General features: G+C 34.1%; 1 protein-coding gene across 7 annotated transcripts in view; it reads right to left on the bottom strand.

Moving 5' to 3' along the window:
* The window catches only part of LOC145686687 (uncharacterized), a 313,040-nt gene that overhangs the window by 147,662 nt on the left and 149,619 nt on the right, over positions 1–15,759 (bottom strand). For 4 of the 7 annotated variants that reach the window (XM_081760226.1, XM_081760225.1, XM_081760228.1 and 1 more), the window contains exons 12-13: positions 14,473–14,667; positions 2,097–2,291 (exon numbers count right to left, since the gene is read on the bottom strand). The exons of 1 other annotated variant lie outside the window; for it this stretch is intronic. In XM_081760226.1, the coding sequence (XP_081616352.1) occupies positions 2,097–2,291; positions 14,473–14,667 (390 nt within the window). The remainder of the gene's footprint in view (positions 1–2,096; positions 2,292–14,472; positions 14,668–15,759) is intronic. 2 more of the 7 variants (XM_081760230.1, XM_081760229.1) reach the window with 2 other exon arrangements.

Raw genomic sequence — 15,759 nt, 5'->3', positions numbered from 1 at the left:
AAGAATCGAAAGCTTTTTGAGGGTTTCAAATTCAATATGAGGACATACTGTACTAAAATATCTAACATCATCTCTAAAAGTAGGTAAAATTTACAGAAAAGTAGTGATGTCGCGAGGCAGGGAGCTCTGGAACGCCAGGGCCTTCATTCTGTCTATATTCCTGCTGCTCTCAATTGTCTTAAGCTTCTCTTCAAATGTATAAGACATACAATGTAAATAAGAAATGTAGAACATAGAATAAAATATAAATAGAAAATATATGTAATTATAACTAAGAAGTAGAAAATAATTTCAAAATAAAGTTTAAAGACAAGTTTTTAAAACAATCATACTTGAAAGGAAAATATAATTTTAAAACCATTTTCCGTTTATGTAGGGCTAAAAACAAGTGAGGAGCACTCATCTGCAGTGCCACTATTCATCTCTTCAAACCAGAAAACTATGAATTCGACACCAATACCTTTTGTATTCTATTACTTTTTTATATGTCAAACCTTCCTCTCCTAGAAATTGTTTCAATGTTTTATTCCCCACAGTAAATTGTTCAAATGGTAATTTATACGTATACTAAATTTATTTGAAATTCCTCCAGCCGTCCATATTGCAACGTACCATCCACTGTACGTTTCCTGAGTCACAAATTTCTATATATATATATATATATATATATATATATATATATATATTACACGAACAATAGAATTTTGTATTATCATCCGACTGTCGTCGTTATGCAAACATTCATCATGATATGATGCATGGAAGTAAGTTTCATTAATGTTTTAAGGTTTAATATCGAGGCTGAAACATCGCAAATTAAAAAAAAAACACGTAATAACAAATATCATATTTGAAAATAATTACGGTTTAAACTATCTGCGACTACATTTAATTCAAAATTGAACTTCTGGAATGCACAGTATGAGCGTAGCTAAAAGGAGAAAAAAATCAATAACAACGGTCGAGATTCGAACCTATGACCATCCACGTAGGAGTCCCTTACACTAACCATATATCTAACAGACAATGGTGCATAGTATTTGGCACTAATTTACCAGATGGTTCTATCAAATATAACTTAATTAACATAAAAGTAACAAACTTTTACTGCCTTAAAAATTGTTCGCGAACAAGAAGAAGTTCATTATGCACCTTGTAACTAAGTTACAAGAGGTCTACGTCCCATCTGAACGGCGCATCCACTAAGTCAACTTTTGGAATATCCTATTCTACCGGTATTAGCTTTCAACGTAGCTAAAGGACAAGTATGTGAATAACTGCACAGAGTTCTTCGTGGCTGAATGGATAAAGTCATGGTTCGATTGCTAAAAGGTTCGTAGTTTGAAATTCGTCTCGGAAACTGAAAAATTTATAAATTCTTAATTCCCCAGATCTTAAGATCTTTCCCTCCCTTCGAACTCATCTGATGCTCTAAAAAGAGTTCTCCATCTTAATTCAACAAGGATGGAACTTCATTCTAAGCTGGACAAAAGTTATCTTCGGTAATTCTTAAATTTCTCCAAACTGATAGAAATCTCTATTGAGACACCTGACTGTAAAGAAATGCAAAGAACAGACAATATTCGTCGCTTAAGAAAGAAAGAAAAAAAAAACAATATAGTGCGAAATCAGAAGACAAACAAACTAAGTTTTGCTTAAATTGAAGCAAAGACTCCCCCCAACATCAAATTTAGCATGTTCGTTTTATCGTATCTTTAACACTAAGAAACAAACATGCAATAAAATATTAAAAAACATGCTTTTTCTTTAAAAAATAACAGAATAAGGCAAACTGTAATAAAAAGTAAAAAATACTATATAGATAACCTCTATGAAGGAATGAGATAGTTTTCCTATGGCTGTGCTACAACTTAGTTTGTTGGAATGAAAATTGCGATGTCAGGGAATACTCCTCAATCCTGTTGGTCCGATAGTACACAACCGGTAGGGGCGGCGTGGGTTTTCATAAGGTAAATATTAAATGATCAATCTGTAATTACTCGATAGAAGTCAGAAAGTGTTAGTTATATAGCAATCAATTAGCATGCCATTTTTTCAAATTCTATTTCATCACGATTTGGATAATAATATCTTGCCTTTTCCACTGGCAATACTTCTCCATACTTTCGCTTCTCGCTTGCTGGAAGATCTTGCCACATTCGTCTTACTATTGCCACGATTTCCTTGAATGCTAAATCAGGATTCTGGGCTCTAACATCCTTCAATACCCTGCTTCTGAATACTATAAAAGGTGCAACGTGTTTTGGTTTCTTTGACACACTTCCCTCGCCCTATATCAAGTACGGAATGGAAAAAAAAAAAGTATTATTTAAGAAAAAAATTAAAATTGAAATTTAACTTCTACCTACAGAAACATAAAGATGAGATATAAATAGTACAAACACCAAACAATATAGAAAAAGAACAGAATATAAAGAAGGACATGAGACATGCATTTTCAACGTTAATGTTTTAGGTACTTAAAAGCACACTCAAGTGCCACATATATATAATCAAGCAATACATTAAATGTTTTCAGCTTACACCTAATGAGGAAATTGTTACGGTTTAGATCAAGCCTATCCAACTTAATATGGCATCTTAGTATTTTCAACGGTAAGATGTACAAGGATCTAACGCCATTTTACTGTTGGTGGATTGCACGAGCCACAAAGATAGACGTTCTATTTCCGAAGTAGCCATATTTTTGAATTTTAATGTCTTTTTCTTCTCGGATAGAAGGCAAGGTATTTTTATCTCTTATATTAAGTATTTATTATATAGTTATCATTAGCAAATAACAGGAATGATATTTTGAGGTAATAAAAACTCGAGAAAGGACATTAATTTAACAGATAGGCGGGGGCAATTAAACTTTTTTTTTTTTTTCTAAGCAATCATAGGGGTCAATTACATTTGAAACATCTCCCCAAGACAAACATTTTGGTACGACTACCACGTTAATATCGGGCCTCTATTCCTATCCAAAATAACAGGTCTATGGATCAGTTTCTGAAATTTGCTTGTTTGTCATTTTAAGGAGAGATCACATACATATATACTTCTACTAAAATATTTGTCTTACATTTTCTCTCCTTCTTATATAAATTTTTAAATTTTCCCAGCATTTAAAATTATAGAACTTCCCAGAATGTAATCAGTAATATTGTTTCATCTCTTTAAATTAATGTAATAGGGTTTTGCAATTTTTTATTTTAATTTTAATCTTATCAAAAGAAATGACACTGAATACTAACTTGCTTTACTTGTCTGCAATTTTGGTTAGACGTTGTATAAAGATTTTATGATGCATGCTTTCACGATGCATTATGCAAAAACTTTGAGAATCGGATAATTAGAAAAAACAGTCATAAAAAGCAACTAACCTTCTAAAATGTAAGAAAAATTTACACGGGAAAAAAAGAAAGAAAGAAAGAAAGAAAGCGAAAATCGGCACGTGAACCACTGAAGTACTATTCGCGGCTTTGAAACCGTTACAAAAATTTTAAGTCCAAATTAATAACAAACTCTTCCAACGTTTGCTTATGCATTCAGAAACACACGTCTCGATCGATTACTTACTTCTGGTATTCAATCCAACTCATCTCCCTCCTCCACCTCTCCTTTTCTAAAGCAGTGTGTGACGAAATATACTCTTTCCATTCAGACGGAAAAAAACAGAAACCAGGTTTACAAGGTTTATAGCTCTAAACCGTCTCTTTCATTCGTTTGTTCTATTTTTTTAAGAGTTTGAATTAAAAAATGTCACAAACTGTATCCATATCTTCATAAACGCCTTTATTTGCATTCTTGCTCTTTTTCAAAGATTGCAAGCTAGGTAGATGCTCCTTGAAATCTATGGAAATTGGCAATCACGGCAGTACGTACTTTCCGAAGTCTGTAATGCGGGTGCAGAACTTTAAAATCTACGACCGAAATGAGTGTTACTCAATTATTAATTTAATTTCTTTTCAGTAATTGCAAGCAAATGTTCCAGGGGCGTCACTTGCCAAGACGGGAGGGTGTAATTCTACTCTCCCTTGAACTTGATAAATACATATTGTTTAATCAAATGTATAGTAACACAGTAATAAAAATAAAGTGAAACTCTTATGTAGTTAAAAAATCTCCGCCTCCCCGGGGCAAAATCTAAAATGACGCTGCTTTTAATAACAAATCTATATAGTTACGATAAAATATTGCTACAGCGCTTACGTTCGGTTTCAAGATCCCAAGCCATATGAGTTCATGGACGACGTTCAGAGAGAGAGAGAGAGAGAGGGATTATTAACACATACAGGTTTAGAACTGAAAAAAAAAAAATGATCGGACAGCATCCGTGTTACGACGAAAATTGTGATTTTGTGAAACAGAAAAGAAAAAGGTTCCGAACTGCGAGGACGAGATTAGGCAGCTGTCGAATGAAGATAGAGAACTCTTTTTAGAGCATCAGAGGATTGCGGAGGATAAGATCTGGAGAATCAAGAATTTAAAAAATATTCAGCTTCCAAGACGGGTTTCGAACCACGAACCTTGTAGCTATCAAACCACAACTTTATCCATTAAGTTACTGAGAACTCTATTCATTCCCATATTTTTCCTTTAGCTACGCTGAAAGCTAATACCAATAGAATACGATATTCCAAAAGTTGACTCGGTGGATGTGTAACAACCCGTTTTACCGGTTGTTTACATTTATGTTGAGGTTGGCCCCCGTATGGTGCTACTGTACCAATTATATTGTTTTGTTATTCGTGTTATGTTGTTTGTTATATTCTTTAGTAATGCTAATTCTTTCTCTTTGTTACTATAATGGTACAGATGCACTAAATCTAAAACTACTCACGCTAATTTATGATATGAGACACGAAACACACCCCAAAAACCTTACTCTGAAAATTCGAAAGTTTCTTTAAAACTAGTTATTATACATTTGTTCAAGTTACAGCAATAGCTTCACTCCTATTATATATGTTGTTCTTAAAATATATATATATATATATATATATATATATATATATATATATATATATATATATATATATATATATATATATATATATATATATATATTTAAACCTGATCTGAAATTTACTTTACCTGACATATACATATTTCTCTTTTGATCCGGAAACCACAATTCTAAATACAATTGCCAATGCCACTTAATTGTATTGCTTCACGTCGTTCTTTTGTTAAGAGGATAGCGATCATTCTGGCTATTATCGCAAGAGGGCATTTGAATCGCTATACGTGAAGCTAAATTTAAATATGGCGATAGCTTAAAAGTCGGAGGCAGTTGTTACGATGGTAACAAATAAATACGTACAAGGAGTGAGTAGGTGAGTTTTAAAATTTTTGTTATGTGGTAATTTCCAGTAATTAGAGAATGTCATTCAATAGATAAAATGACTGTTTATGCGGCTAGGTTCTTGTATTGCAACATAAGGGATATAAATTTGTTTTAGTTCGTAGTCGAATATGTAATATTGAAAACGCGTTTATCAAGGCCTGGTTTCGAGAGAGGGACGACGCAGTTAATCATCATGTCTAATTGTGGATAGACGGTGGCCACATTTTGAAAATTTTATAACCAAAAACGTTACTTTGGATGTTAATCTTGTAAAAATCATCGATTAGGTCAACCTAGTTTATTGTTTTGGAGAAAAGAACCGAGGAGTCTGACTAAAAATTCATAAATAACCTTTTTCGGCAGAAGGCCACCGAGTATCACCTTCGCCATTACTAGGAATATAAAGTGATGGGGCAGAAGGTGTAGTAGTCGAAATCCGTTCCTTCCATCCACGAGGACTGCCTTCTGTGAGTTGTATAGAGTGTTGAACTGGTGATTGGAAGAAGTGAAATTCGACGTGTAAAGTTGTAGGTGGGAAAAGTCTTAGCCTCTTCCTGCAAGATAAAGATTGAAGGAGCCTGTTCGTATAGAGGTGCCGGAGAACTGGTAATACCAAAATTTTCTTTTTTTTTTTTTTTTTTTCAACTCTAGGCCATATAATAACCTATCGAATGGAAGTCTTCATGATTAATATGTGCAACTAAGCAAAAGTGCGTTACGCGTCCCCGTAGCTCATCACATTTTTATCCACTCATAAATATAAATCACGAGTATATGTGATAAAATTGTAACGTGATTAAATTAGTAAATAAGTTACTTTAGCTCCGTCCATTTGAGAATTATTTTGAGAAAATGTGCGTTTCTTTTATGCTATGGATTGGATTGACAGGGTAGAATTTTACTTTGGACGTGTCTCTAAATTTTCGTAATATATATTTTGTCTGTGTAGGTTAAGTAAAGTTTACTTTGAACGTGCCTCTGAATTTTAATGTGCCTTTTGATATTGCCTCGTGATATATATTTTTGTCTGTGTAGGTTAGGTAAAATTTTCTTTGAACGTGCCTCCGAATTTTAATGTGCCTTTTGATATTGCCTCGTGATATATATGTTTTGTCTGTGTAGGTTAGGTAAAAATTTTCTTTGAACGTGCCTCTGAATTTTAATGTGCCTTTTGATATTGCCTCGTGATATATATATATTTTGTCTGTGTAGGTTAGGTAAAAATTTACTTTGAACGTACCTCTGAACGACTTGGAATTTTAAAATGATAACAGTCTTAAAAATGATAACAGTTTTGATAATGACGTTCTATTTTTCTTTTATGTGGACCCTGTCGTAGAGAGGTAGATGTAGAATTTTTTTTTTCATGAACCATTTGTAAATATTTCATTTCACATTAACAGTAGTGCTTTTTCATAGTAGATGTATTATGTAACTGATACATAAGCTAAAGTAAAGTAATATATGCTACTTACTTACCTTTAAATTGAAATAAAAATGTAGTAGCAATAATACAGGCTTATGTCGTTGCTTTATTTGATGAATGACAGGGGTTATAAGTAACGAACTTCCATATAATAATACTTTTGTAAATGAATAAGTAGAGAGGATGGACCACTAGTTCTTTGAGTGATCATGATTTAAATTGTGTATTACTGAAGATATTGGAATTTTTTTGAAGAGCTAGACAATGTTTTGTATTAGACTAATGTGACAACAGAAATACATAAAATGTATTTGACATACTGCGATGTAGGCAAATATTTAACAACAATATTTTTTTTATTCTGATACTTGTTATGATGTAATTGTTTAATGATTGGCACGAATAAATAGTCACGATAATCTGATTTTGTAATTTTGAATACTGCCCGTAGCTTTAAGCTTATACAATTCTAACTATTCATATGTAATTTTTTTAACATAGTGTAAAATGTCAGTTTAATAACAGCGCTAAATTTTCTTTCACTCTTGGTTGGTTGCTGAAACAAGAACTTGAAATCTTCCGATATCTTCCGTTGCGCGTATGAATTAAAATCTTGTTAGGTTAGGTTAGCCCTAGTAAATAATCACTTCACTTCTTATATAGAAATGGTTAGGAAATCTGAAGCTAACACAGCCTAAATTTTTTTATTTATACCCTGAAAATGGTATTGTTATAGATGCGCCGTTCAGATGGGGCGTAACCTTTTGAACTTACTTACAGGGTGCATAATGAACTTCCCCTTGATCACGAACAATTTTTAAGGCAATAAAAGTTTTCAAGTTATATTTGATAGAACCATCTGATAAAGTAGCACCAAATACTTTGCGTCATTGTCTGTTAGATGAATGATAAGTGTAAGGGACTCCTACATGGATGGTCCTAGGTTAGAATCTCGACCATTCTTATTGATTTTTTTTCTTTTAGCTACGCTCATACTATGCATTCCAGAAGTTCAATTTTGAATTAAATGTAGTCGCAGCTAGTTTAAGTCGAAAATATTTTCAAATATGATATTTGTTATTACATGCTTTTCTTTAACTTGCGATGTTTCAACTTCCATATTAAATTACAATTTTAATGTAACTCATTTCCATACGTCATATCATGATGAATGTTTGCACAACGACGACAGTCGGTCGGTAATACAAATTTCCATGTTACTGTAATATATATATTTAGGAAGTTTAACTCAGAAAAAACGTACAGTGGACGATACGATGCAACATGGACTCCTGGAGGAAATTCAAACGAATTTTGTACGCGTATAAATTACCATCTGAACAATTTCCTGTATAGGGTAAGACAATGAAACCATTTCTAGCAGGAGAAGGTGTGTCATGTAAAAAAAAAAAAAATAATAATAATAAATAAATAAATAAATAAAAATAAATAATAATAATAATAATAATAATAATAAAGTAACACAATACGAAAGATATTGGTGTCGAATTTATAGTTTTCTGGTTCGAAGAGATGAATAGTGGTACTCCAGACGAGCGTTCCTTCCTTGTTTTTAGCCCTGCAAAAAGCTCAACTTCATCTGCACCATTGTGCTATGAATATAGGTTTTAATGGGGTTTAGTTCACTGAATGCTCGCTTAGGTGTTGTTCTCGTCACAGGAAAAGTGAGATACAGTTATAAAAGAGTAGGGGTCTAAACAAATACGGAACACTACGATTAAAACTTTAGCTAATTCATTCCAAGTATTAATTTCGCTCAATCTTATCATTCGGAAACTTAAAGTTGTTGCAGCAAAAAGATGATAATCTTTTTAGTAGACTTCGCAGTCTATAGCTCCTTCACAACTTCTTTTTAATCTAAGGTTACAGTTGTGTGCATTTTAGGTATTAAAGGAAAAGTGTGAAATTATATAAAAACCTGCTAAACGGAGTTATGAAACTTAAATGGCTCCGTTTTATCGTGTGTCTTCCGCACCACGCTCCTGTTAGTTACGCCACCATCCAAGGTGCAAGATGCAGTTTCCCGTTGTTAGATACATTTTCTAAGTCAGTAAGAGTTTCTTTTACTACTGTATAAATTGAGTTGTATTTGGTGGAAATGTCTGACAAAGGAGATAATATTCTCAGACAAAAATCGTCTTTTTCGAAGCTCTAATGGAAAATGAAACAAATCGTCGTAAGTATATTACGTTTTTTGAACAGAAAAAGAGCAGAAAACTTATTGCACACACGCATTATGATGTCATTTGGATGCGAATTTATAACTTACAAATAGTCAGGTTTACGTCATGGCTTTTTAGATGAGGGGTCAGTAAACGGAATTCGTACCTGGTGGTTCTAGGTTTGAATCTCATCCATTCTTATTACGTAGTGTAAGAGACTCTATCCACTAGGAGTTCCTTACACTAACCATATATCTAATGATGAAAAGTATTTGGCAAAACTTTATTAGACGTTTCTAACAAATGTAACTTAATTAACACAACAGTTAACAAACTTTTACTGCCTTAAAAGTGTTCCTGAACAAGAGGAAGTTCATGATGCACCCTGTAACTAAGCTACAAGAGGTCTACATCCCATCTGAACGGTGCATCCACCGAGTCAACTTCTGAAATATCCTATTCTACCGCTATTAGGTTTCAACATAGCTAAAAGAAAAGTTTGTGAATGACTGCATAGAGTTCTCTGTGGCTAAATGGATAAAATCATGGTTCGATAGCTAAAAGGTTGATGGTTCGAAACCCGTCTCGGAAGCTGAAGAGTTATTAAATTCTTAGTTCCCAAGATCTTAAGATCTTTCTCTCTCTTCGCGATCATTTGATGCACTAAAAAGAATTCTCTATCTTAATTCGACAACTGCCTAATGTGATCCTCGCAGTTCGAAACCTTTCTCTCTTCTTTTTCACAAAATCACAATTTTCGTCGTAATACGGATGCTGTCCGATCATTTTTTCTCCAATTATAAACTTGTATTTGTAAATCATCCCTCTCTGTCCCCGTATCTGAATATATATATCTCTCTCTCAATATCGTCCATGAACTCATATGGCTTGGGCTCTTGAAATAAAATGTAAGCACTCTAGCAATGTCCCATCCTAACTATATGTTTGTTGTTAAAGGCAGCGTCATTTTAGATTTTGCCTTCGGAGGAGGGGATGAGGAGAAGGAATTTTTCGCCGACATAAGTGTTTCACTTTTTTATTAATGTACTACTATACATTTGATCAAACAATATGTATTTATCAAGTTCAAGGGAGGGTAGAATTACACCCTCCTGTTCTGCCCAAATGATGCCCCTGGAACATATTCTTACAATTACTGACAATAAATTAAATTAATCATTGAAGAACACTCATTTCTGTTAGTAACTATTAGACTCTGAGCCCGCATTAAACACTGCGAAGCACAAAACCTACTTACGTGATTGACAATTTCCATAGATTTCCCCAGGAGCATCTTCCTAGCTTGCAGTCTTTGGAAAAGGAAAAGAATGCAAATAAAAACGTTTATGAAGCTATGGGAACATTTTGAGACATTTTTTAATTCAGACTCTAACAAGGCATTTCAGAACAAACGAATGAAATAGACGGTTTAGAGCTATAAACCTTGCAAACCTGGTTTCTGTTTTTTCCGCCTGAATGGAAGGAGTATATTACGTCACATACTACTTTAGACAGGGAGAGGTGGAGGAAGGAGGTGAATTGGATTGAATGCCAGAAGCAAATAGTCGATCGAGACGTGTGTTTCTGAATGCATAAGCAAACGGAGCAAGAGTTTGTTATTAATTTGCACTTAAAATTTTTGCAACGATTTCGAAGCAGCGAATAGTACAAGTGTCAAAGCTCGATTAGTTATATCTTGTTTTACCACAACCTCGAAGTGAAGTGTGCTATCATGCAAGCAGGAAGGGTAAGTGAATAGAAATAAGCACAGTAATTTGCTAACAGAGAAGCAAACAAAATACATACACATAAATCATCAAAGATTTTATTTTGGGAGTATGTGATACATCTTGTACCATGTAGCATGTTATGGAACTACCAGAGTGAACTCTCATTTGGCGAGAATTAATGTAAGTATTTAACGGATTCGTAGATCTATATGGTTAATGCTTCAAAATTTATAATATCGTCAAATTTTGGTTCGTTATGGCGTGTGGGCGAAGCATCGAACGGTATACCATTATATAGTATTTTCGTTTTATTTTGACCTGCTGTATTGTGTGATCCGTAGGTAGCAATTTTAGAACACTCGATACATAATCTCGAAGAGGAAACGGAAAGTGAATTACTTTTTTACAAAATAGTGAAAACATACTGACCTATACTGAGAGTGTCCCATTTAAATACTTTTCGCGCAATACTTCATCAAATAGGGAGAGACGCAGGGAGAAACGAAAACAAAAATGTAGCTGGCTAAAAACGTCCAGAAGCGCGCTATGTTGGAACGCAGGATTATGTATTTGTGTTACCACATTTGAAGGTTATCGGAGAAAGACACAATAAGCTTTGATTATCCCACGCTCAACACCTTATTTGAAACTGAAATGGTCCTGATTAAGAAAAAAAAAAGTTTACCGAAGTCCATCCAACCTCCACCTTCTCATCACGCGAACTAGAACCTTAAAAGACTCAGGTCAGAAAAAGAAAGAAAAAAAAAAGATTAAAAACTTCTCCTATATTCCGTACCAGTTTCATCTTCCAACAGTCCATCACGAAAATAATATATTCTTTCTACCATCCCCGTACTTGCGATTGATGAGATTCTCCTAATCTCTCCTAATCTCTCCTAATCTCATCTAGGTTATAATTAATCATCGCACAGTATAATCAAATAAAATTTTTACCTTCCTGTCACTGATATTTCGCCCACCTTTCTTCAGCGAACTTCATCCGAGGCACAAATTATTTACGACTCTTCTCTTTAAACTAGACCAAAAATTGAGTAAAAAGCAAATTCGTTGAGAAAACACTGAAAAATTTTACTGACTGCTACTCGAAACAACAGGAAAGTGTGTTTACCGTTCAATACCTGTTATACTAACTGTAGCTAGCTATCACCATTTGCGAAAAACATGTTGAACACAATCACTAAACTTACTTACTGATATTTTAAACTGTTTACATTATACAACTTATACATTAAACGACAAGTACATTTTCATGGTGTTTCGAGTGGCTGTCAGTAATATTTTTGGTTATTTTCACAACAAATTCAAATTTTACACAGTTTACGTCTAATTTAATGAGAAAATGTATGTATTTCCATACACACGTAATTTGTGCCTCAGATGAAGCCCGCAGAAAAAAAAAAAAAAAAAAAGATAGGCAAAATATCAGGAACAATAAAACAATTTACGCAGCAGAAAGGTAAAACTATTTATTTATATATACATAACTTGCGTAAAAATTAAATTTCTAAAACCAAGCTCAAGATTTACGCATTTAATTCTAAATTACATCCAATTCTCAGCCTTCTGTCTTGGAGAAAATAACCTTGAACTCCCAACAGTCATGCAGGATCCAAATTTCCCATCTATCTGTCCTAGACTGAACAATCCATCAAACAGGCGAAAGTATCCTCAAAACTCCTTCTCTTGGCTTCCATGTCCCTCAGAAACAGACTATCTGCGAAAAGTGCCCTTGGTCTTAACCGTCTCTAATACTTTATCTCATTGCATTACTAGAGATCGAATGTTTAGGTTAAAAACACGAAAAATAGGCATTTATAGTTCGAAAAATAAATCTAAAGTCTAACCCGAAATAATAAGGACAAGCATTCAAGGACATACAAAAATTAATACTAAGTCATGAGTACTGTTAAAATAATAGACATATCCTGATTCGTTGTTTGTCTATATATATAATAATCTATCGTTTCCCTGAACATCTAATATATATATATATATATATATATATATATATATATATATATATATATATATATATATATATATATATATATATAGCGTATTATCTCTACTCAGAGCAGTAAAGATTTTTGGAGCATTTAGCATTAATAAGAAAGAAATTATAGTCATTTTCGAATTAGTAGATAAATTATCTTCTTCTTCTAATATACATAAAATAAGGAGTTAGTTTGTGTGTGTGTGTATGTGTCTGTGTGCGGCTGGGGACCAGATGAGTGGACCGAGAGTTACACAATTTTGGTCAGGGTACCTTGGTCTAGGCCCCAGATCAAGACAAAGCGTTCTTTTTTTAAATTTCGCACCTGAGGGTCTCAGAGGGGAAGAGGCGTTTACCGGGACCGGCCTGGGGTCTGGGCTGAGAGTTACGAAATTTTGGTCACGGATACCTTGGTCCAGGCCCCAGGCCAACACGAAGCGTTTTTTTTTCTTTCTTTAAATTTCCAACCAGGGGGGTGTTTACCGAAACATGTAAAAATAATAGAAAATGACCGATATTGGTGTCGAATTCATAGTTTTCGTGGTCGCTGAGATCAATGGTGAAATTTCGCTCGCATTCACCTCATTCGACTGCAGGCCTGGAGTCACCGGGGGTGTGGGATAGAATACCGAGACATGTAAAAGTAATCCAAAATGACCGAAATTAGTGTCAAATCCATAGTCTTCGCGGTCGCTGAGATCAATGGTGACACTTCCATTAACAATGACTTGCGAATTCAGCTACGACTGTATGCGGGCCGGGGGTCAGCGGGAGGGGGGAGGCGATACCGAGACATGAAAAAATGGCCTAAAATGACCGATATTAGTGTCAAACCCAAAGTTTTCGCGATCGCTGAAATGAATGATGATACTCCGACAGGCGCTGACTGCCAAAAACAGGCTGCATAGGAAGAATGGGTATATTCAGCTAGTCAAGTATATACATTGCAATCCATTTTGGCTCAAGGTTCCATATAGTAAGATATTTCTTCAAGTTGTTAATTGATAAATGTCTGACAAAAAAATCTATAGATCAGATTCACTTGGTACATTCCATTTCACTTTTCAAAACTTGACCTCCCCCCCCCCTTTTTTTTTTTTTTTTTTAATATTCGCAATAACTTGCTCCGCTTCTCGTGAAGATACTCCATATACAAGGGTGGAATTTCATTGTAATCTGGACATGCGTTGGTTTCTGTAATTCTTAACGTTCTTGAAACTAACAGAAACCTCTATTCAGACACCAGATTATGACAAAATGTAAAGAATACGCAATATTCGGTGTTTAAGGAAGTAAATATCAATATGAAATTAGAACAATAGACAAATTAAGTTTTACTTAAATCGAAGTGAAGAGCCCCCAAACGAACTTTAGCGTGTTCGTTTTATCGTCCCTTTAATACTCAGAAACAAACATGCCATAAAAATATTTAAAAATATGCTTTTTCGTTAAAGAAATAAGTTGAATCGTAATAAGAAGTAAATATATATATATATACAATATGGATAACCTTCAGGAAGGAATGGGATAGCTTTCTATGGCTGTGCTACAATTAAATTTGTTGTAATGAAAATTGCGATGTCAGGGAATAGTCGCTAATTCTGTTGGTCCGATAATTTACAATCAGTAAGGGCGGGGTGGTTTCTCATAAGGTAAGTATTAAATGATCAATCTGTAATTACTCGATAGTGTTAATTATATAACAATCAATTAGCATGCTATTTTTTTAACTCCATTTAATCACGATTTGGACAATTATATCTTGCCTTTTCCGTTGTAAATACTTCTCCATACTTCCGCTTCTCGCTTGCCGGAAGATCTCGCCACATTCGTCTTACTATTGTCATAATTTCTTTGAATGCTAAATTAGGATTCTGGGCTCTTACATCCTTCAATACCCTGCTTCTGAATACTATAAAAGGTGGAAGGTGTTTTGCTTTCTTTGACACACTTCCCTTGCCCTATATTAAGTACAAAATGAAAAAAAAAATTATTACTCAAGAAAAAAAATTAAAATTGAAACTTCTACCTACAGAGACATAAAGATGAGATATAAATAGTACAAACACCAAACAGTATAGAAAAAGAACAGAAAATAAAGAAAGACATGAGACATGTATTTTCAGCGTTATTGTCTTAAGTACTTAAAAGTGTACTCAAGTGCCACATATATATAATCAAACAGTACATTAAATGTTTTCAGTTTACACCTAATGAGGAAATCGTTATGGTTTAGATCAAGTTTATCCAACTTAATATGGCATCTTAGTTGTTTTAACGGTAAGATGTACAAGGATCTAAAACCATTTTACTGTTGACAGATTGCACGAGCCACGAGGGTAAACAATCTATCTCTGAGGTGGCCGTAATTTTGGATTTTTATATGTCTTTTACTTCTTGGATGCAAGGCAGGTATTTTTACCTTCCATATTATATAATTATCCTATAGTTTTCATTAGCAAATAACAGGAATGACATTTTGAGGTAAGGATTCGAAAAAGGGCATTAACTCAGCGGGTAAGCGGGTCAATTAAACTTTTTTTCCTAAGTGGCCAAGGGAATTAATTATATTACTTGAAACATTTCCCCATGACAAACATTTTGGTACAACTATCATGTCAATATTGTAGTGTACGCAGATTCGCAAATTATTTTTTTGCTTTATTTTTTTCTTTTTTTTTGCATTTTTTTCTTTTTTTGCATTTTTTTTAAACTGCAACAGAATTCGTATTCCATTTACTTCTTTTAAAATACAAATTCGTGTTGAGTGTTGTTCTTTTCTCTTAGTTAAAACGAAAGACTTTTTCGTTCTTCCCGTCTGAGCATCCGAGCTCCCCTTCTTGACCTCGAGGTCAACCATCTGATAGATTACAACATCCCTTGGGGGCGCGGTGGCTCAGTGGTAGAGCGTTCACCTCTGGTGCTTGGGGTCCCTGGTTCGATCCCAGCTCGCGCCATGTGGACTCTGTGGTGACAAACACCGTGCTCGTAGGTTTTCTCGGGTTCCCCCGTTTCCTCCCACTTTCTTCATTCCACCATTTCACTCATTTCTC

Source organism: Thermobia domestica, chromosome 5 (genome assembly GCF_964235325.1).
Source record: "Thermobia domestica chromosome 5, izTheDome1.hap1.1, whole genome shotgun sequence".
NCBI classification, from domain to species: Eukaryota; Metazoa; Arthropoda; class Insecta; order Zygentoma; family Lepismatidae; genus Thermobia; species Thermobia domestica.
This window is presented reverse-complemented; position numbering and strand designations above follow the sequence as displayed.